Raw genomic sequence first — 24,509 nt, forward strand, 5'->3', positions numbered from 1 at the left:
CCTTGAGAGATCGTGCTGGAAGGCTTCTTACATGGTTGCAGAGGCAGAAGGAAAGGAAACATGGAGTTTCCAGTGATGAAGAGGACTCTGCTTCCTGTGCTTCCTCAAGAAGGTCAGTGAAAAGGGGTAGAGGTTCCCCATCTTCCTCTATTGGGCGGAAGCCGTAGTGTGCTAGACACCATAGTTGCTGAAGGCTGAGCTTTCCCCGGGGAGGTGGGTGGGCGCATGGGAATCTATGAATCTATGAAAGTTACCAATACTGGGGAACCAAAGTTACAGGTAAGTAACTTGTTTTCTTGCCCCAGTATTGGAACTTTCATAGATTCCCATGCTTGGTATCAGAATAGCAAGCAGTAAACATCATAAACACATTTTGTAAAGAAGCATAGCATAACATTAGCAAGAAACTACAAAATGTGTTACCCATGGAAGGTGGGATAGGAAGGAAAGCTCACCCATCATTTGAAGAGGTTTCTCAGGACAGCCTGGCCCACAGCCGCGTCATCCTGCTGCAATGATTCTAAGCAATAATGCTTAGTAAACGTGTGCACGCTGCTCCAGGTAGCAGCTCTGCAGATGTCTTTGATATGCACCCCCGCAAAGAGGGCCGTAGAAGAAGCCACTGATCTCGTCGAGTGAGCACGGATCCTGCCCACTAGAGGTTTCCCAGCTATCTTGTGGCAATGCAGAATGGCACTCGAAATCCATCTTGAGATCCCCTGTTTGGACAGAGGGAGACCTTTGTTGGGACCGCCGAAGGCGATGAACAATTGTGTAGATTTTCTAAAGTCTTTGGTTCGGTCAATGTAGAATTTTAGACAGCGTTGCAAATCCAGAGTGTGCAATGTCTTTTCTGCTGGAGTGACTGGGTTCGGAAAAAATGTCTTTAGGATCACAGGCTCATTTAGGTGAAAGTCAGTGGGGACCTTGGGAATGAACCGTGGGTTCGTCCGCAAGATGGTAGTGTTCTTTTTGAACTGCAAAAACGGTTCTTGGATAGTTAAGGCCTGCATCTCCCCCACTCGCCTCGCTGATGTGAGGGCCAAGAGTAAAGCAAGCTTCCATGATAAGTATTTTAGGTCCGAGCGGTGAATCGGCTCAAAAGGTCCCTTCATTAGTTGAGCCAGGACTAAGTTTAGATGCCATGTCGGTGGAGGAGATCGCACTGGCGGAGACCCTGAACAGGCCCTTGAGAAATTGCTTGACAATTCTTGCGGACCATAACGAAGGACCAGAATCAGATCTTCTGAATCTAGAAATCGCTGCTAAATGAACCTTGATAGTAGAATGGGACAGATTAGACTTAGCTAGCGAGAGCAGGTAAGGTAGGAGCTGATGAGGTTTTGACGTGAAAGGATCAATCTTTTCTTTTTTACACCAAATACAGAACCTTTTCCACTTCAGTCTGTATGTTTTGTTTGTGGACGGCGCCCTTGCCTGAGAAAGGATGTCTTTTACCTCTTTGGAAAGAGGAACATTCATGTATTCTCGCTGGTCAGGAGCCATGCAGTCAGGTGCAACGATCTTGGGTCTGGATGCCAAACTTGTCCTTCTGACATTGTCAGGAGATCCGGAACATCCTCTAGCGTTATTGGAGGTACTAGCTATAGCAGATGGAGCTCGGTGTACCAGAATTGTCTTGGCCATGCTGGAGCTATCAGGATTAGCTTGCATGGTTCCGTCTTCATTTTTCTGATGAGACGAGGAAGCAGGGGAATCGGTGGGAACGCATAGAGAAACCTTCCCGTCCAAGCTATTGATAGGGCATTGCCCAATGAGCCTTGATGGTGAAACCTGCTGGCGTAGGCTCGGCATTTTCTGTTGGTTGGCGTCGCAAAAAGGTCCACTTCCGGCGTGCCCCATGTTTGGAAGAGCTGATCTAGAACCAGTTGTTTCAGCTCCCACTCGTGACTGACTGAGGTGAGTCTGCTCAGTCTGTCGGCGCCTTCGTTTAGCACTCCTGGTAAGTGCTCCGCCTTTAGAGAAATGTCGTGAAGAATTGTCCATTCCAGAATCTGTTGAGCTTCTCGCGACAAGAGGAGTGACCTCGTTCCTCCTTCCTTGTTCACATAATGCATAGCCGTGGTGTTGTCCGTCCGGACTAGCACTTGTGAACCCTGGAGACGCGGAAGAAAGGCTTGAAGGGCTAGCCTGATCGCTCTCAGCTCCAACAGGTTGATGTGTAGCTTTTGGTCGCTTGGAGACCAATGGCCGCTGACCTGCAGGTCCTGCATTACTGCTCCCCATCCCTCCAATGACGCATCCGTCGTCAGTATGTGAGGTGATGGAACGCTTGCGAAGGATAGACCTTGGGATAAATTCTGTTGATGCGACCACCAAAGCACTGCCTCCTTCATCTCTCGAGTGACCATTACTTTGTCGTCGAACGATCCGTGTACTTGCTGCCACTGGAGGTCCAGTTGCTCCTGGAGGGGGCGCATCCGGAGCCTGCAGTGCGGGATCAGGGGAATACATGATGACATCACCCCCAGCAGCGACTTGTAGCTGCGTACAGAAAGACACTCTTTTCTTGGAAGGCCTCGTGCTAATCTTTGCAGTTTCTGTATCCTCTCTCGAGTAGGAAATGCCTTTGAGAGTTGCGAATCCAATATCGCTCCCAGGAACCACGCTGTCCGTGATGGCAGCAGCGCGGATTTCTCCACGTTCAAGGTGAGACCTAGATTTTGAAACAGATTGGTGCAAGCCTGCACCGCGTCCTGCGCCAATGCTCTGGTTGGGGCCTTTAGTAACCAATCGTCCAGGTAAGGGAAGACCTGAAAGTGGTTTTTCCGCAGAAAGGCTGCTACAGGTGCCAGCACCTTCGTAAAAATCCTTGGAGCAGAGCGAAGGCCGAACGGCAAAACTTTGAACTGAAAATGGCTCTTGGCTACTGTGAAGCGTAGGAACCTTCTGTGCGCTGGGTGAATCGGGACATGGAAGTACGCATCCTCCAGATCGAGTGTGGCCATAAAATCCCCCAGGTTGATCATCTGCAGAACCTCCTGCAGGGATACCATCCTGAAGGACAAGGAGATGAGATAGGCATTTAGCTCCCTGAGGTCCAGGATGGGGCGCCATTTCTCCTGCGTTTTTCTCACCAGGAGGAACCTGGAATAGAAACCGTGGCCCCGTTGATTGGAGGGGACCGGCTCTATCGCCCCTTTGCGGAGCATTCGCTGTACTTCTAGCCGTAGGAGAGGTAGATGTTTTGATGGGATGGCTGACGGGGGCCTGGGTGGAGGGACTTCCGTAAACTCCAAAGTATGTCCTCGTCTGATGATGTTTAGCACCCAACGGTCCGATGTAATTAGGGACCAATTTAGAAGGAATTTGGACACCCTGCCTCCAACTGATGATCTCTTGGAGGAGGGAGCAGTAGGCAGAGCCAGAAGGCCGCTATTGGCGTTTGGACGAGTCCCGTCCACGGGCAGCTTGCTTGCCTTTGTTGTAAGGCCGCGAGTAACCAGAGGACTGACCCTGTCTCTGTTGGTATGACTGGCGGTTAGGCTGGTATCCAGAGCTGGTCGAAGAGTAGCGCTGTTGTTGGTATGCGCCTCTGTAGGTTCCTCCTCTGCCTCTTGCGCCTCTAAAAGGAGTTTTGCGGTGCTGGAGTGTACCCAGTGACTTAGCTGTCTCCGTGTCTTTTTTGATCTCCTGAAGCGTATCGTCGATCAATTTGCCAAAGAGTGCCTCACCGTCAAAAGGTAGATTAAGGACCTTGTTTTGGATTTCTGACCTAAACCAAGTCGCCTTTAGCCACCCTTGGCGTCTCAACACTGCCGCTCCTGCCAAAGTCTTAAAGGACGTTGTGGCAATGTCCATGGCACAGTCTATTATCTCCATGGAGACCGCTTCACCTTCTTGCAAGGTTTTCTTGGCTTCTAGCCCTGATTCCGGTGGAAGTTGTTCCAAATAAGGAGCTATATCGCACCATAACTGGCGATCATATCGTCCCAATATTGCCAAAGCATTGGAGGCGCGAACCAGAAGGCTAGCAATGGATGAAAATCTCTTGCCTGTGTTATCCAGCCGTCGTCCATCCTTGTCAGGAGGGGCTGTCAAGGGAGCAGAAGGGTTCCGTGACTTCTTTTGCGCTGCCTGTGAGATAACCGAATCCGGCTTAGGATGACCTGTCAGCGCTGCCGGTCCATCCTCTGGCGCTTTATACTTTTTGTCAAGGCGCGGTAGCACAGGGACCACCGTCGCTGGGTTTTTCATGGTCTTCAAACCTTCCTCCCATAGATGCTCCACAATCGGAATGGACCTCGTAGTTTTCCGGTGCGTTTCTTTAAAATCGTACAAGAAACAGTCTGTGGTTTGAGCAGGCAACACCAATTTAAATCGGCAGGCTGCACGCTCCATCAGTTGGTGAAAGCTGCCGATGTCAGCAGGAGGAGAATCACCTAGGTCTTGGTGAGGTGAAGCTTGATCCGGGATGATGTAGTCATTGTATTCATCCCCTTCCTGATCTGAGTCCTGGTTATCACCGGATGACCCATCCGTATCATTATCATGATCCCCATCCGGATCATCAGCTGTTCCCGACACAGCTTGGGGCACAGGCCGCTGTGGTTGAGGAGGAGTCTGTACCGGGTGTACAAGAGGGACAACCGAAGAGTGGCCTTGTACCGGTGTCGACGGAGTAGACCTTCTCGGTGCTGGTCGCTCGGCTTTCGATTTGTAGTCCTGCAGCATTTTGTGTAAGTCATGCAGGAATGACGTCGGGACTGAAACCATGTCCTGTGGTACATAGTCCCTTGAGTGGTCTGTCAGTGGGTAGTCACCTCCACCCTGTTCATACGCGTCCTCTGAGTCCGTCTCTTGACTTTTGATGAGAAGCTGAGATGGGCTATTCGCATACTCAAAAGCATCTTGACCGTCTCCCTCAGAGTCCTCCTGGTCTAGCAACGTAGTGGGAGGTAAAGAGGTCACCCTTCTCGGGGACGTCATTTCAGGTGTGATCCTTGTGAGAGAAATTGTTACCCTTCTCTCCGCAGCCAGTATGGTTGGTTGGTCCGTCGACGCCGGAGAAATCCTCGTCGACGAGATAGGAATAGCAGATGTCGTCGTCGACGCCACCGACGACGAGCCCGCCGTCGATGTAGAAATTGTTGTCGTCGTCGAAGCACTCGTCGACGACATGACAGTCGTCGACACCGTCGTCGACGTCGACACCGCCGTCGACGTCGTCGTCAGCACTGATGTCGTCGACACCGCCGTCGACGATGACGTTTTCTTCGTCGACGACGTCTTCACCTTCGTCGACGATGTCGTCGGCATGCTTCCCGTCGACGCTGCCGTCGTCGAGCTCTTCTTCGACGACGACGGAGCTTTCGTCGTCGACGCTCCCGCCGACGAGCCCATCGACGGGACCAATTGAATCTTGGGCTTCATTTTCGTCGTCGACGGAGCTACCGTCGACGAAGTCTTCGTCGTAGAGGACTTGGAACTCCTCCCTGAAGAGTGAGATGAGGGTTTCTTGAAGGCTGGGTCTGTCTTCTCACCCTTAGGAGGCGAAATAAGTTCTGCCTTGCCCGACCCACTGTGGTGGAGGGAACCTCCAGAACCCCGGCCATCAGACTCCCTGGGGGTCTTCTTTGAAGCCATTGAGGGGCGCCCAATAGAGGAAGATGGGGAACCTCTACCCCTTTTCACTGACCTTCTTGAGGAAGCACAGGAAGCCGAGTCCTCTTCATCACTGGAAACTCCATGTTTCCTTTCCTTCTGCCTCTGCAACCATGTAAGAAGCCTTCCAGCACGATCTCTCAAGGTCTTGGTGGAGAGAGTGCGGCAAATTTTACAGTCCTCTGCCTTGTGATCTGGATACAGGCAGTAGATGCAATCCTTGTGTTTGTCCTCCACAAACAGCCTTTTCTTCCCACAGGTGGAACAGGGCTTGAAAAGGGCTTTCTTCTTCTCAACCTCAGACATCTCGATGAAGAAAGACCTTCCTGAAGAAATCTGAAGAAAATCCTGAAGAAATAACTGTTGAAATGATGTTGAAAGAGTAGAAATAGAGCAGAGCTCAATGGAGACTCCCTAGCACAACGTGCGGTAGAAAATCTGAGGCTCTGAGGTTCCTTCAGGAAGGTTCTAAGGGTGAGGCTATTCTGATTGGCTGACGCCTAAAGTTTGGTCTCTTTTACAAAAAGAGGCTGATAAGTTACAAAAGGGAATGAGGCCTAGGCCTTTCCTTTCTCTTTTGTACCTACTACTATGATATTTTTTATTTACCGAGACTCCCAGTCCGACGACGGGGAATGATACAAAGCATGGGAATCTATGAAAGTTCCAATACTGGGGCAACCGTACTGCACCGGTGTCTGCCATCTGAACGGCTGAGGAGGAGGTGGTGTATACTCAGAGCAAAATACATCAAGCCTTTGTGCAACACTACAAAGTCCTGTACAGATCGGAGCTGAGGGTCACATCAGAGACTATTGCAGACTATTTCACAAATATTCAGCTGCCATCCCTCACGAATGCACAACAAGGGAACCTAGAGGCGCCGTTCATGCCGGAAGAAATGCGCGAAGCTATTTTCGCTCTTTCTAACGGCAAATCACCTGGCCCAGATGGCCTACCTGGTGAATTTTTCAAAACATGCTCAGAAACCCTGGTCCCGGAATCGCTCAAAGTGTACAATGCCGCTATAGATGACTCGGCGTTCCCGGCCACACTCCATGAAGCCACCCTGGTCTCGCTCCTGAAACCCGGTAGGGAAGAGACATGTATGGGCTCCTACAGACCCTTAGCCATTTTAAACACCGATCATAAAATGTTCACCTCTCTATTGGCCCGGCGTCTAGCCACCGAGGTCCATAGTGACCAAAATGGCTTTGTACCTGCGTGAAGCACCTCTCACAATATCCGCCGCCACTTCCGAATACAGGAAACCGCCACGATGCACGGGCCGAGATCGGGATGTCTGGTACTGGACCTCGAGAAAGCCTTTGATTCCGTGGAATGGCCCTACCTCAGGGCGGTACTAGAAAAATTCGACCTGGGTGATGCGTATGTCGACATGGTTGGGTTACTCTATCAAAGGCTCAGTGTGAGAGTTCGAACAGGCGGATTGCTCTCGGAGACAGTGCAGGTGCGCAGAGGGACTCGACAGGGTTGCCCCCTGTCGCCCTTTCTCTTTTCACTGGCCATAGAGCCTCTAGCGGCGCTGTTGCGGACGAGAGGAGTGGGATGGGGGATCCCGCTGGCTGACGGCACGCATATAGTCTCGCTTTACGGAGATGACCTACTTCTGTATGTACGTGACCTCGCCGATGTGCCGGGCTTATTGTCGGAAATATTCCAGACGTTTGAAGAGGTATCGGGTCTTAGGGTCAACTGGGCCAAGTCTGGAGTGTACTCGTTCAGTTCGGACACACAGGAATGTGACGTGCACCTCGGGGGTGTCAGGCTTACTTGGTATCCCACCACATTTAAATACCTCGGGATGCAGGTCTATAGAGATCCACCGAGCATACTGGAGGGTAACCTGACACGCGCTATTTCCTCGTTGCGTGCCCAGATGGCCTTCTGGAAGACACTGCCCCTGAACGTACCCAGTAGGATAGCGCTTTCCAAAATGGTAGTATTACCGAGACTGCTCTATCACTTCGCCAATATCCCGCTGTATGTCCCTGCCAGGGTATTCCGCGACCTAGAATCAATGATCCGGAACCTGATTTGGAACACTGGGCGCCCTCGAGTAGCACTGGCAAAACTCTATTCCCCAACTGCAGAAGGGGGATTAGTGGTCCCCAACCTAGAGCTATATTATCTGGCGGCACAGCTACAATGGGTGACGCACTGGCTGAGCGGCACACACTTAGACGACACTGCTACTGCTGTCTCCATATGGACTCATGCGCAAACATGTACACCGTTTCACCCCTTGACTAAGGGACCTCGCCCGTTACCACTACATGTGGCAGTGCCCCGCAAATGCTTCCTTCGTAGCCTAAAACTGACCCGAGAAATAAAACCTTATGCCCCCGCGCTCCCCCTGCTGGGTACCCCCAGGAGGAGCGGAATGGTGACACTGCGCATGCTAGAAAGCTGGGCTGGGGTGGAAACCATGGGCGACCTTTATGCGGATGGAGCCATGCTCCCATTTGCAGAACTGGTGGAGGGCGCGGGTCTGCCAACCGGGCAGTTCCTACTCCATGCGTCCATTCTACGCACGTACACAGAGTCCTGGGGCGACATGCAGGAGGAACTGCCGACACACCACCTAGTGCAATGCCTGCATGTCATGGGCAACGGTTCCCATATCATCCACTGGCTGGCGCAGGCCCTCCTCATGCATATGCAGCGGTCCACACAGCCACTGCGAGATAAATGGGCGACCCTCCAAGGGAGGGACTGGACGGACAAGGAGTGGACCATGGTCCTAGCTAGCCCCGTGAATATCCCATGCAATTCCCGTTTCAAGACAATACAATATTACATATTGCATCAAGCATATTTATCGCCAGACAAAATCAATAGGTATTTCATGGTCAATACCACTACCTGTCCCCGGAGTGACCTGATAGGCGCAGACATTTTACACATGATCTGGCATTGCCCCTCTCTTGCCACATATTGGAATGAGGTGACATCTCTTTTGACACGCAGCGCTGGCTCAGGCCTACCCCACACATGGGAGGCTTGCATTCTAGGGTTATATAAAAGAAACAAATTGAATAGAATACAGGCCAGGTTCTGAGACTTAGGCCTTATTACTGCCAAGCGGATGCTCACTAAACACTGGAAAAAGAAGGAGCCACCGCTTACTAAATACTGGTATGTTTCCTTTATTAACTGGGCTAGGGCGGAAAGCGTTGCATTACACCGAGAGCGGGCTTAAGAAAATTACCAATTGCACAACACTGGGATGACACATTGGGCTCCCTCCAGCAGGAAGGCACGACCAGAGGGCTCACTTAGAGACTACCACATAAGGAGAGACACATGTAAGAAGATGTGGAGACACTACGGTCTCAGACAACAATGTCCCCCCCGGACGCCTGCAAGACCAGGGTGCTGGTGACGCCGTGCCTACAGATCAGAAGAAGCTTGGCCCCCCCTGCCTCATTGAACAACGATTGTAACAGATTTCCGACACACTAGCCACGGGTCCGGGCACCCACCCACGCGACGATCCAACAGTACATGACACGACACAATAACTTCCTGGCTCTTCCCACAACCTCACTCCCCCATATACACTCTTCTCCCCCCCCCCTTGCTCTTCCGCATAACACCCCTTTTTTGTTCCTTTTTTTTATATTGCCTTTTATTTCTTAATCGTTTCACTCGGGATGCACATAAAGGCGCCTGACACATCCGCAATGTTACTCCATGGCTGATTACCTTTTGGGTTCTTTGTTCCCCGATTGGACCTGGTTTAGGAAATTGATCTGGCGGGTTAAAACTGCCATACACGCTACGATGCTAAATGTATTATTCTAGGGTCTAGACACACACCTTGCTCGAAACCCAGGACTATACGACATATTGAACGATACAACACTATGTCAGCTAGACATGAGGTGGACACACGTAAGGGACAAACTTACATGCCACCTCCCATAGGACGCCAAAACACAATCTCCTGAGAACACATAACCCTACAAACGGGGGTACAAATGACCAGCACGTAAGTCGAACTTCCTCAGTATACAATTAGGCTATACTATTTATCTGTGTTACAATATAACTACTGCATTGATAATCGGAAAATGCCCACCGTTCTATGTAGGCGATATACATCACTGTACGGATAGAAAGAACACGTGTATCAACAAATTCTATCCACATGACACACTTATAGGGTCTGTCCACGACAACCATGAGTATCAGTACAGCGGATACCGGAATATTACCCCGATGATACAGCGAACTTTCTGAGACAAACGGATAAGAACTGTTGAGTTTACAGAGTTAACTTCTTTAGTTATAAAATGAAAAAACAAGACATCATTTGAATGTAATATTGAACTGTGAGCATGCAGGATGCATATAACGCTATCTATGCCAATAGATCTGATGTTATGGTCAGAAGAGCTATGTACACTTACTAAATATTTCTTTTTCCCTTTTCTCTGTTTTTTTATACATTAAAGTGTTGCAGCCGGCCCCCAGGGTTATAGGCTCCACATTGTGTACTGCTCTCTGCTGTTAATAAAAGTCTTACAAAATAAATAAATAAATAAAAAATAACTACGGCTTCGAACACCACAGTACACACACGAGCCATACATAATGCCTTCACGAAACCCTACGAGGACCTTTATCGTTCTCGAATACAGGTCACGGTCGAGCAGATCTCTGCATATTTATTCACCCTGCCCTTCCAAGACGTTACTGATGCACAACGGGATGACCTTGGTGCGCAACTTACATCGGAAGAGCTCAGAACGACCACATTCTCTCTTTCAAATGGTAAATCCCCAGGTCCTGATGGGTTACCCACAGAGTTCTAGAAGGCCTTTTTCCATTTTATTGATTCCGGAACTATTACGCATGTTTGCGGCGGCTGTTCGTGACTCTGCCCTTCCGCCCACACTAAATGAGGTGAATCTTATATCGCTATTGAAACCGGGCAGAGAGGAAGCCAATTTGGGGTCATACCGTCCACTGGCACTCCTCGGCACAGACTATAAGCTCCTGGCATCCACACTGGCACAGAGGCTGGCACCATTGCTGCCCACTCTTGTACATGCTGATCAAAATAGTTTTGTACCTATGCGCAGCAGGTCGTACAATATCAGGCGTTTATTCCGAGTGCAGAGTATAGCCGTGCCAAGATGGCCCAACTCAGGGTGTTTGGTGCTTAACCTGGAGAAGGCATTTGACTCTGTGGAGTGGCCTTACCTTATGTCAGTGTTGCGTAAATATGATCTGGGCGAGGGCTTTCTACAATTGGTGGGGCTACTGTATCGGAGACCCGTGGTGAGTGTCCGTACGGGCAGACTTATATCCGAACCGATTAGAGTACGCAGGGGTACTAGACAGGGGTGTCCCCTCTCCCCTCTTATATTCGCCCTTATGATGGAACCGTTGGTGGCTCGGCTGCGCTCCTCAGGCGAAAACGGGTATACGACTAGCGGACGGGATGCATTCGGTGTCACTATATGCAGACGATCTGCTGCTTTATATCAATGATTTGACCTGCTTCCCACCGGAGCTTACTAAAATTTTTCGCGAATTTGGCGTCATGTCAGGACTTCAAGTTAATTGGGCGAAATCAGGAGTCTATCCCTTTAATGCTGCCAAACAAGAGCATGATATCGCTGTTTTGGGAGAGCGACTGGTGTGGTATCCTACCACGTTTCGATATCTGGGGTTGTTTATATATCGTGACCCTGTTGATGTGTTGGAGGGGAATCTAGTGCGGGCGATCTCTTCGCTCACTGCTCAGGTGACGTTCTGGAACTCTCTCCCACTAAATGTTCCTCCTCGTATCACCCTGACGAAAATGGTGGTGTTACCCAAATTATTGTATTTTTATACCAATATGCCGGTTTATGTCCCTGCTCGTATATTTCGTGAGCTGGAGTCTCTAATTAGGCAGTTGATCAGGAGCGCGGGTCGACCCAGAGTTGCACTACACACCCTGTATGCGTCGGTGGAAACTGGTGTTCTGGCTGTACCAAATCAAGAATTATATTACTTAGCTGCCCAATTGCAGTGGGTAGCCTACTGGCTGAGTGGGAAAAATGTACATGATACTGCCACAGACGCGACGATTTTGTCAGCTGCTCAGGTAAATGAGCTTTTTCATCCGATATCCAAATCCCGTTGCACTACACAGTTACACCTGGTGGTGGCGCGGAAGTGCTACATGCGCAGCCTAAAGCTTACAAGCTGTACCAAGCCATATGCCCCTAATCTGCCATTATTGGGAACGCCCTGGGACGCCGGAGCGATCATGAAAGCGGCGTTGGGCAGCTGGCTGCAGGCTGGTATAGAAACACTGGGCGACCTATACGAAGACGGCGCATTAATCCCGTTCGAGACTCTGGTTACTGATACGGGAATTAAGGCAGGTCAATTCCTCACACATGCAGCGCTCATACGTGTACTTACAGGAGCCTGGGGTGTTCTCGCGGCGGAATTACCGCCTCATCTACTGATACAATATCTACACGTGATGGGGAATGGATCCCATTTAGTGCACTGGCTAGCGCAGGCCTTACACACACATACACACTTTTCCTAACAGCGCTTGCGAGATAAATGGACCAGGGACCGGGGACGGGACTGGACCGACAAAGAGTGGGATAGGGCACTAGCCGGAATGCTCGAAATCCCGCGCAACTCACGATTTAAAATTATCCAATATTATATTATACATCGGGCATACCTATCCCCAGACAAGATTAACCGCTATTTTAGGCTGGCGACAGCGTCCTGTCCTAGATGTGGATTAATAGATGCGGTCTTCTTACACATGTTCTGGGCATGCCCTTCCCTACACGACTATTGGGCAGCGGTCTCGACCACGCTGGCGTCAGGGACGGGTGGTGGATTGCCACACACATGGGAGGCTTGTCTTTTGGGCCTTTATAGGCGGACAAAGTTGACGAAAGTCCCGGGTAGGTTCTGGGACCTTGGACTCAGAACTGCAAAACGGCTTATTACCAAGCGCTGGAAAAATGGTGAACCTCCACAGGCTATATACTGGCGCCATTCATTTGAAAATTGGGCAAGAGCAGAGAGCGTGGCGTTGCACAGGGAGGAGACTGCAGGTCTTCGTAAATACCCTATAGCCCAGACCTGGTATGACTTCCTGGCTGCTTTCCACCGGGTGTGTGCACATAGAGGCATTATTTAGACGTGCTTCTCCTTCCTTCCCCAGCCCTGGGATGACACAGACAGGGGCACTACTTTGATGGTGCTCCCAAGCGTGCGCCCTTTAAAGGGAGCAGTTATTTCCGATGGGACACATGGTCACATCCGCGTGATCCTGACTGTTGCCGCGCAGACAGCGGTTTCACCTTTCCCTCCCTCCCCCCCACTCCTTGGTGGCCGCCGTTGCATTAGCCAATTCACACTACGGACGGAAGTGCGTGCACCCTACACACACACACATTTGAATTTTGATCCGTTCTGATTTGTATATTGTTCGGTTCCTGAATTCTTGCATATAGGTTTGGGTTTATTATCCTCAGAATGGGATATTGAATGCTGCCTCAGTTATGGCTCCCTCTGGGCTTCTTCCAAAGTCCACTAGCGAGGTTTACACGGTACTGATACACTGAGGTTCCCAGCAGTGAGTGTGCACTACTTGGATGCTGAACAGATGACACAATAACATGAACGGGGGCATTATGACAGGGTAGCCACTCCTTGACACATGGGAACGCACCTAATGTCCAAACCACACATGCTCTGGCACATCCTCTGCCTGGAATAATGCCTGTTGACGGAACTGGGCCAGCACTGCCTTGTCTGAGACATGCCCACTGGCTAGTATAAGCCTTGCCTAACGCCTGCACTGTATGGTTTCGGTGAAAGATATCTGATTTTATTACCATACCATGCAGGGAGAATATGGCACTGGCGTCCATTGTGTTATACTGTAGTTGTGTATAGGAAACCTTTGCGTAAATTATTGGATGTGTTTGTCATATTTAATTTCCCTTTGCTCAGGCATGAGAAAAGTGTATAACAAATGATAAATGTACTAGCCTGATTGCTGTGGTATTTTATCCTATGTGTCGCATTCATGTAACCTAATATCAAAAACGCATTAATAAAAATATTCAAACAAAAAATGGAGAAGGTGCTCTCTTTTAGGGTAACCCTCGAACAAAATATAGAGGATGTCGAAAGCAGGTCAAGACGCAACAACCTCCGATATGTTCTGTTCCCAGAAGGGGTGAAATGTCCATCCCCCACATTGCTCCTTGAGAACTGGTTAAAGTTGTGGGTACTGGGCACCAGTGGTTTGTCTTGAAATGGGCCCTTCATTCCCTGCCCCGCAGTCTCCTCTGGGGATGCTGTCTTGCCAATTCATAGGTCTGCTCGGCCATCGAGACAGAGACACTAGCTTATGGGAGGCATGTATCGCCAGAACCAGACTGTTTCAATCTTTGCACATCATGATCTTTCAGAACTACACCCGGATGACCCAGAAACAAAGAAGCTCAATTGACGAGGTGAAGCTAAAAACTCTGAGCCCTCGGTGTCCATATATATTGATGTATTCAGCATAGCTTAAAGTGATGCTCCAAGATCGCACATACTTCTTCGACAACCAGGACGCTGTATGGGAATGGGTGACGGAGTTGAGGGGAAATGACCACTGAACCCCAATAAGCACGGTAATGACCATAGACAGAATGAACAGAATCATCCAGTGAGACATGACACCAGAAGAAAACCGCGCACCCAGAGAAACTGGACCCGAGCCAGAGACTCCTCCAGGTCCTCTGACATGGACACCACCTGAGCCAAAGTCTCCTCTAAGTCAGACACCATCTGGTTGACACATGCGCTGATGTTCCCTCGGGCTGATGCCCCTTCTAGATTCGAAAACACAGCCCACTTATAAGGATGTGCCTGAGAAGGTGGCATATAGTTCTGAGAAACCAACCAGCCATAGTGCCTGAAAGGGCTGTGTGGAAAAGTGCCCACACTGGAATGCAGACCGAAGGGGAGCCGGGGATCCGCAACAGTCAAGGAGCCCCCACACCTAACGCTCAATAAAGGATGTATAATCTGAAAAAAAGGAGGAGGTCCACTCTTATGCTCAAAAAATTCATTCACATGTTTAGGTTAAGAAGCAGTTATGAGATGAAAGATGCTTCAAGGGAGAAAGTATGGGATGGTGGAGTTGGGAGGTTAAGGGGACCTGTTCTATTATTTGCACAGACCACACCTATACAGGTGGAGAAGTGTGGCTCAGGGGTTAGAGGCGGCAGACCCGGAAGCTGAGATCGGCCCTGGACCAGGGTTCAATTCCCCGCCCCGACGGGGGTTGGGCTCAATAATTCCATGGACTCGATAATTCTCGCTCCGGTGCCTACTCGACTCACGGGTTCACACTCTGCGACTCTGGGGAATAGCTTGCTTAATCTCCACAACGGCCCCTCGCGGCGGGATTCCTGGCTTTCACCTTGTGAATACCCTGCCGGGGTATCTCACAGGGGAATACCAGGACGGGTTCCCTAAGCAAGCGCATAGATGCCTGCGATGTGGGCGATTTGCGCTATATAAATACATGTACATTTACATTTACAACAACCCCCGAGATCAGCCTGAGCCACTTTACAAACCACCAATGCCTGATAAACAGAAAACCCACGCCTTTATACAGGCAGATCAACCTGCCCTACGCCCCCTCATGCATACACTCCCACCTCCCCGAATGACAAAACGGTTTGTCATGTCCTGGAATGTGAATGGCCTACTAAACAACATTAAGTAAACAGCAGTCCTTAGATATGCCAAACATTTCAAGCCTCTAGTTCTTATGCTTTAGGAAACCCATCTAACAGATTCCTACTGCCATTTCTGCAGAGATAAGCATATGACAAGATTCTTGTTGCTGTGTTCACACGCGGATCGAGAGGAGTAGTGGTTCTTCTTCATAGAACTCTCCCTATGATGGTGACATCCACAATCACTAACCCAATGGATAGATTTTTGGGGATAAAAGGAATCCTTGAAGGAAGACAGTACAACCTACGTAGCGTGCATGTACTGCCTCAATAACAGATCGACAACCCATGAAACCCCGACAACTGCCATATCAAAACTCTCCAAGGAAATGACTAATATCGGAGGTGGCTGTTTGAGACCCTGACTTAGACATCACTGGTCCACTTACGAACGACCACTTGACACGCTCCAAGAAACTAAGAGACTGGGTTGACTTGCCGGGTCTCTAACAGTTGGAGGACATGGCACCCCCAGGAGAAGGAATACACCCACACATCAGTTGCACATAGATCAGTCTCCCACATTGACCTCATATCACACCCAGTAACGGATTTGTTACATATAACCTCAATTAATACTCACCCAAGGGCCATTTCAGATGACTCTATATTGATGGCGACCCTAGGAGACACTTGGGATCCCTGAGGCTCATATTACGCCTCAACGCATGGCACCTGCGAAATGAGAAATGCAAAGAATCCTCTCCGCTGAAATCGGCAACTACTTCACACAAAACCAAGGCACAGTAGAGTTGCCAGGGATAGTATGGAAAGCGAGTAAAGCTACCATTAGAGGGATACATCCAATGTAAACAGAGAAGTCCCGGGACATGACTGTTCTAAAGACAAACATCCTTGAGCTACAGAAGCGTTACAACAGACAACTGACAAACAGTTAGAAGACGATTGACCCTGGAAAAAACGACCCATGGAAGAAGCTCAGCAATGCAGTAGAGCCTTGAAACAAAACGTATATAAGCCGAGCGACAAGTCCAAGACGTTGCTATACTTTACAACAGACAACTGACAAACAGTTAGAAGACGATTGACCCTGGAAAAAACGACCCATGGAAGAAGCTCAGCAATGCAGTAGAGCCTTGAAACAAAACGTATATAAGCCGAGCGACAAGTCCAAGACGTTGCTATACTGGCTGGCCACCAGGGACGTGACCTCCCGAATGATACCCAATATTCTAGATGCCGATGGGGCCCTCAATGAAAAGTTATCTGGAGATAACTGCAGTCTTTGCCGTATATTACAAAATCACAATATGCATGTAAAATGTTCCCGACTGCTGTACTGCAGAATCCCATACTCAATAACATGCCACTTACTACTCTCCAACAGATGGATCCGACCGCCCTTGATGACCTGATCACAGTCGAGGAGATCAGGGAAGCGATACAAGGACTGAATTCCGGTGAGATGTCGGGACCGAATGGATTCCAGACCGAGTACTACCGCAGATATGCAGACCGTCTTGCCCCCCCCACCTACTCAATCAATACACAAAGGCGAAAGGGCACTTCACCCTCCAGAGATAGTTATGCCACCATTGTGTGCATGCCTAAAGCAGGACATCCCCACCCCCAATCAGTGTGCTACATATAAACTCATATCCTTGATCAACGCTGAAATCCAGATAGTCACCAAGCACATAGTCAACAGACTCCTCCTGATACTTCACAAACTGATTCACCCGGACTATTGTGCTTTCATTGCCGGGGCGGAGTATGCGCCTTTGCATGCGCAGACTACAGGTCTCCTTTCCCCGTACAGAACTGAAGGATCCTTTGCCCTTCCTTCTCCTCAAAGCCTTTGATTAGGTAAGACTGGTTCTTTCTTTCCCACTTACTGGAGAAAATGGGGTTAGGCCCCAGATTAAGCCAATACTTCCCACTTCTATGCACAGAACCACAAGCGAAAACGTAAATCAATGGAGTGCTCTCTAAACCCTTTCCCATTCAGCAGGGAACCAGAAAAGGGTGCCCACTCGTCCCAATCCTTTTTGCCCTCGCAACTGAACCTCTAGCCCAGTTGTTGCAATGTCTGACAGTACTGCATTGCCTTATATCAAGACTACCTTCTTTTCCTCTCACACTCGCGATACTCAAGTTTGCGATTTGTGGAAATCCAGGAGCTATATAAAAAGGCCTCCAGTCTCAAAGTTAACTGGAATAAATCACTGTTTGTGCCGCTAGGAGAATATCTCTCAACCATGACATGCCACACCCCCATAGCCGTGCAACTCCCAAGCTTCACATACCACATATCCACTGACCCAAAACTCACCTGGAATCTTAACCTGGCTCCACTTATGAAGGCAGCAAAAACTGACCTACAACTCTGGGGATCACTATCGCTACAGGTACTAGGGAAACTCGTCTTATTTAAAATAATTACACTACCCAGCTACCTATAAGCTCTCTAAAACATCCCTCTCCCTTTTCCACTTAACTAGTTTCAGGAGATTGTGGTCAATGATACTTTCCTTCATATGGTACAATTGAACATCCTTACGGGAAATGGGATAGTGGAAACCCCTGGCACAGCACACCTGGCTGTGGCAGGGGCGGCGAGTCGCCCATACTGCACAGCTCCCTGGCTTTCTCAAGTGGGACAAGATTGCTCTTTCCAAGACCTACAAACACAATTCGCCCTGTCAAAAATCCAATTCCACAAATACCTCCAAACTTCTCCGTGCCCTCAACATATGCAAGTTCCAGCTCAAGGAACTTCCTGAGCACAATCCCCTCGAAGCCAAACTACTGAGTTATATCCCAAATCTATTGCACAGTAATCCTACACACTCCAAATGGGTTTCCATCCCTGAGACAAAAATGTGAACTGGATTGGCCCTTTAGAGGACACTTCCTGCACCTTAGCACACAAGGCCCCACAGGGAATCATAAAATCCTCACAACTTAGGCTTATACAACTAAACTACCTATTTATCATGTACCTCACCCCACGAGGACTCGGGCATGCAGGAAGGATACCTACCCCCAAATGTCTCCAATGTCCATGCACTGATGCACATTTCTACCATATGGTCTGGCAATGTTCACCCACTACCTCCTACTGGCAAAGCATTATAAACACCCTCACATGGGTGCTGGGAATCCCCATGAATCTTTTGTTGAAACAGACACTACTTGGGATTTCTCAATGAATTGGGAGACAGCAGTGGAGACCGTTACCTAATTGAAACGGCAACTATTGTGACAAAAAAGGGACATTGCACGTAAATGAAGCTCTATCATCCTGCGAATGGCGTGCCGGAATGGACTGGTGTACCAACTTGAGGAGCCTATATAGGCGGCTAGGGGCTGTCCGTGGAAACATACTAGGATTTTGGGTAGAGTGCTCGAACACTATGGACTCGGTTAAAAGCTGTGCTATTCGAACTGGAACAACATTTTAGTATACCTACACTAATGGTTGATGTGCTTTGTGCTTATTCTGTTTTGTTTTATTTGTGTCACACTGCTTTAGTGAATATATGCAAAACTAATCAAATTTTTATTTTAAAAAACATATGAAGTAGACATGTATATATACACTTTAGTTAGAAATCCGATGGGAAAATGAATCAGAGCTCGTGGATTTTTTAAGGAGTCATGCCAGTTTTTATTTGGTTTCATCTTTCTCCTGTCTTTAAAACAGCTGCAGCAATGAAGCAAAGAAAACAAAAAACATAGCATTTGTACATGTGAAAGAATAGCAATGGGAAAACCAGCCAAGTTGATTGCAGTTTGACGTTCCGAAAGAACATCCACTTTTTTGGGCTGTTTTGGGCTGAAACTCAAGAGCGGGCAGTAGAACAATTTGCTTACTTTCGGTAAAGCTTTTTCCTACTAGAGACTATCTAGCTGCAGACTCTTCAACCTTTTGATTATTCCCCACACAGAGCCCCAAAAGCAAATTGGCATGAGCAGGATATAGATTCCTAGATTTGGGATCTAATTAATGGGTAGAGTCCAATCACAGAAAAAGAAAGTTGGGAAGATAAGTGAGGAAATCTGAGACTACACAGTCTCTGCCAGAAAGAGCAATACCAGAGGTAAGTGACTTGTTTTTCTGATAGAGACTTCTAGTCTCCGAATCTTAACTTTCTCAATAGACATAAAAGCAATACCTAATTAAAGGTAAGCCGTAAATGGACTTAAACCAGAACAGTCTGAGGACTGAGCGGGCGAAATGCCCTTCTCAGCAGACCTGAATGTCCAGATAATAGCGCTTCATAAACGTATGGAAGGATGCCCATGTAGACGCCTGGAAAATATCTAGTAGAAGGACTCTTCTTGCTAATGTAATGGTGGCAGCTTTGGCCTTGGTGGAGTAAGCTTTTTAGCGAATGTGCAGCAGATTGCTTTGCAGAGAAAGCTCCAGTGCAAGATGGTACTCTTCTGCACACACTTATCCTTATAGCTCCAAAGAACCCCACAAACAGCCGATGGTCCACCCGGTAATTTGTGGTACCATCTATACACCAACTCTGCGCTTTCTTGGGAGCCCAAAAGTTGGAGTCTCTTCTATTCCTTAGAAGGGTGAGGCAGAGAACACAATTCCGTCAGGGGTATGGTTTGACCGATGTGGAATTGCATCACACTTTTGGCAGAAAGGATGCTGCAGAACCAGTTTGTCTCGGTGTAAAGATGTGTACGGCAGGTTGACACAGAGAGCTTGAACCTCACACATGACACACAAATGTTATGGCGATGAGGAACACAGTCTTGAGGGAGAGGAGCTTCAAGGGACAGCTGTGTGGCAGCACAAATGAAGTCACACATGAGAAAGGTAAGGACCAAGTTAAGGTCCCACTGTGGCATTACGAAGAGAGGGGAAGTAAGCAAATTAAACCCTTTCAAAAAATTTCATAAAAGGAGACTTGAATACATCAGGCTGATCCAGCAACTGCAGAAAAGGCAAAAGAGCTGAAAGGTGCCCTTTAACCGTATTCAGGGCAAGGCCTTGCCAGGCTAAGGACAAAACAAACAAAAACATGTTCGATAACTTGGATTGAAGGAGGGGGGGGGCAATTTGTAGAGAACCATACCAAGCCACAAATTGTCCCAATGAAAGGCGCATAGTTTTAGTCAAAGGACGCCTTTCTGCCAAGATGACATCAACCATCTCTGGAGGAAGTTCAAAGATGTTTAGCTGTCACCACTCAATCTCCATGCATGAAGGTTGAGATTGCGAAGGCCTGGGTGCAGAACTCTGCTCTGTTTCTGCAACAGTAGGTTCTCACAGATGGACAACCTGATCGGAGGACAGAGGCTCAATCCCAGGAGCTTTGGATGCTATACTCTTTGTGTCCAATCGGAAACCACTAGATGGCTTGTGCCTGGTCGGTCTTGATCTTCTTAATAACTTGTGGTAGGAGTGGTAACAACAGAAAGGCATAAAGGAGTCTTGAGTTACAATCGAAGTGGAACGCATACCCAAGAGAAAGATATCTTGAAAAAGCCAACCAGCAGAATTGCTGACATTGTACTATCTAGGCAGTGAGAAACAGATCGAGCCAAGGTTCTTCCTATTTGCGGAAGAAACCTTGCCCCACCTCAGGGTATAACTGCAACTCATGATCAACTAGGCACTGATGGGTGAATCCGTTTACATTGGCATTCAATGATCTTGCCTGGGGGTTCAACACCAGGAAAATTCATTGATAGTCCAGGCACTTCCAGGGGTGCAAGGTCTCCTGGAACAGGGTCAGTTAACCCCACCATACCCTGTTCATTGCAGTACCACATGGAGGTGGTGGTGTCCATGAGCACCTGTACCAGCTTTCCCTTGATGGATATAATTAAGACTTTCAGCGCCAAGTGGATGGCCCAAGGCTCCAGAAGGTTGATGTGAAACCAGGACTCCACTAAAGACCTGATCTTCATTTCTCAGAAGTGTTTTTCCCAGCCTAGAATTGATGCATCTGTCAACACTGTCGGCTCTGGATGTGGTAGAGAGAGGAACCTGCTGCTGACCTAACTGTGCCCAGCAACCATCACTGCAGATGTTTTGCAGTCTGCTTTGAAACCTGAATGTGGTCTATGAGGTCCCCTCATGGTGGGCCCACAGAACATCACATCTCACTGCATAGCCTGTATACGTCAACTGGAGTGCACGATCAGCAGGATGCAGGAGGCCATTAGTCCAACTAGCCTCAGAGTTGGCATCACAGAAATCCAGGACAGAGATTGAAAGATCGGGATCATAACCTGATTGTCTTGAACTCTCTTCCCAGGGAAAGGTACGAAACCTAACTGTGCCCAAATTGGTTCAGATAATGGGGAGCATCTGAGAAAGAGTCAGGTGTGAATTTAGCCCATTGATAATGAACCCCAAAGATGACAGGATGTTCGCAGTAATCTGGAGGAGGTTGCCGGCTGCCTGGAGCGAGCCCACCTTCAACAGCCAGTCGTCAATGTAGAGAAAGACTGACATACCTGATCTCTGAAGATTTGCTCCCTACCACCACCATCACGATCGTGAATACCCGTGGGGCATTGGTGGGATAAAAGGAAAGCACAGCAAACTGAAAATGCTCTTGCCCCACCACAAACCACAGGCAATGCCGGTGGCACGGCAGGACAGGTATTTGGATATATGCGTTCACAGGTCCAATGCTACCATCCAGTCTCCGGAGTCTAGTTTGACAAGACCTGGGCCAATGTGAGCATTTACAATTTTTTCTTCTGGAGGAAGGCATTGAGAGGGCGCTGGTCTAAGTAGCAAAGTAGGCCAGAGGCCTCAGTCCGCTTTGGGCACCAGGAAGTATTGGGAGTAACAACCACATCCTACTTCTGGCACAGACACCTCTCAATAACCACTTTAGCCAAACGGGCTTGCACTTCCTGCCACAAAACAGAAAGATGGTCCTCTATCAATTATTGGGGAGAAGATAGGAACGGCAGAGCAGAAAAGAACCAGAGGGTATAGCCCTTCCGAACAATTTGCAGGACTCACCTCTCTGATGTCATGACCTACCAACCCAACAAGAATCTTCAGATCCTGCACCCACCGGGTGATTGCGCTGCACTTAGGGCACGCTAAAGGGCTTTGCAGGTGGGTCTGCAGGGGTTAGTTTACTGGGGGACCAATGAGTTTGGCTATGGGGATGGTGAGCACCATGACCCCAAAACTGCTGGGTGCCATGCTGGTGTGGGATTGGCTGGCGGTATGAGGTACCTCTGCTGAAACCACACAAGGAGCGATGCAACTGATGTAGCAGGAGAGGTTGGGCAGATAAGCCCAAGGAGCATGCTGTGGCTCTGCTCTTCTTAAACCACTCAAGAGATGAGTCTGATTTGTCCCCAAAAAGGCAAGTCCCATCGAACAGCATGTCCAAGAGCGACAAAAAAAGAAGAACTCAGAAGATGATTGCCCTGGCTGGAGACATTCTGTTATTACATTCGTCTTTACCTTCAAGATGGGGAGCTGGAAGTCCAGGACTCCAGCTGCACTATGCATAACCATGGCGTAGGAGGCATACTCTTCTGTGGCTTGTACATGGGCTGAGAAAAGGCCTGTTTCGGGGGAGTTATTGAGACCACCACCCTCCCTAGCCTCCTGCAAGTCATCAAATAAATTCTCCCCTTGAGAGTGTTGAGTGAACTTATCACTCGCATCATAATTATGATCTGAGTCCATGCTTAAAAGTGAATATAGAGTGTGCTGTCTTTCCCATGGAGGTAGCAGAGCAAGAGGAGGAAGGGGTGCCTCAAATGCAGTCGGGCGCAGTCAGACTGGTGTCGTCTTTGACTCAGACAGAACTATGGAAGCTGCTCGTCTGGGTTCAATGGATTGGGTTCCGCTGTTGAGGTTCCAGGTACTGGGGATGACCGCAGAGCCAGAGGTGGGGTCTGGACGGGAGCCAGAAGCGTCATAACGGACTCAGAGGCTCGAGGTAGCGCTGAAGGACAACCCCATTAGGGGTACTCCACATGAAGGGCCCCTTTGCTCCTTGGGGCCGGAGTCTGTGCCGAGAGAATCATCAAGAAGCCCAAAGAGCCTGAGCATGGCTGCGTGGAACTCTTCAATTTGTAGCAGGGTGGCAAACGGACACTGAAAACTCGAGCTGTATGGGAGATAGTTACAGAATCTGCTCCAAAGTTGCCCAACTCCAGAAGCAGGATCTATATCCAAGGCGACAACCCCGTGCCTGCACAGACGAATGTGCGTGGTGGTAGAGGGCAGAGTCCAGAGTCCCGCATTGATTTCTTATGTTTCTTTTTAGACTTCCCTGACCATTTGGATCGCAAGAAAGACTGGGCTCTCAAGTGGTTGTGACAACTTCTAGAATGAGAACGTGAATATACTTTGAACTTGGAACACAACTTGGAGCAGTCTAAGCATGGAGTCTTGTTATGCTTGGCGATGTTAAGTTTACCCTTGCAGTTGTCCTTCACGCACATCAATGCACAGTCACTAGAGGTCTTGGAGTCATGGCTTGACCCCAGACACCACAGGCACACCTGATGGGGATCTGTCAGACATTTGCATTCAAAAGTCCCTACGTGGCTTAAAATCTGTTGTTTAAGGGGGAAAATCTCATGCACACTGTAGAATTTTGGGAAAAAATGTGGGTAGTGTCTTTGGCAGACGAGAGGAAGCTTTGGATCCCGCCAGGAGGCGCAGACAGTCTTGAAAGCAACTGACAACACAGCACAAGAGTGGTATCAATATAGGCTTCGCATATCATTTCTGGATATGAACAGCTTCGGTGTGGAGCCGCAGGGCGCCACCTACCAGCGCGCAAAGGTACTGCTCAAAAGTTTCAGATTCAGTCTGACACCTAAGAAAATTTAAAAAGTGAGGAATATGCGACTACAAGTCACTATCAGAAAGCTATTACAAAGACTAGGACAAAACACATGTGCTAGTAAAGACAACAGCTCACCCGTTCTAGTAATTTTTGGAGCTTTAGAGTTTTTTCTTCACGCAACTTTTCTCTCAGCTGCTGAGCTTTGAGCTGTTTCTCTTCATGCTTCTTTTTAGACTCTGCTATTGTTCTTTGGAGCAAAAAGAAGAAATGAATCATCAGCCAGTATACAAAAACTAATATATGAAGACAT

The 24,509-nt window shown here is 48.7% G+C and overlaps 1 protein-coding gene across 2 annotated transcripts in view; it reads right to left on the reverse strand.

The window, feature by feature from the left end:
• Positions 1–24,509, reverse strand: part of SCAPER (S-phase cyclin A associated protein in the ER) — a 3,157,511-nt gene that overhangs the window by 2,256,590 nt on the left and 876,412 nt on the right. For both annotated transcript variants that reach the window (XM_086959426.1, XM_086959427.1), the window contains exon 14: positions 24,335–24,446. In XM_086959426.1, the coding sequence (XP_086815552.1) occupies positions 24,335–24,446 (112 nt within the window). The remainder of the gene's footprint in view (positions 1–24,334; positions 24,447–24,509) is intronic.

This window comes from Lissotriton vulgaris, chromosome 2_2, assembly GCF_964263255.1.
Source record: "Lissotriton vulgaris chromosome 2_2, aLisVul1.2, whole genome shotgun sequence".
In the NCBI taxonomy this organism is placed as follows: Eukaryota; Metazoa; Chordata; class Amphibia; order Caudata; family Salamandridae; genus Lissotriton; species Lissotriton vulgaris.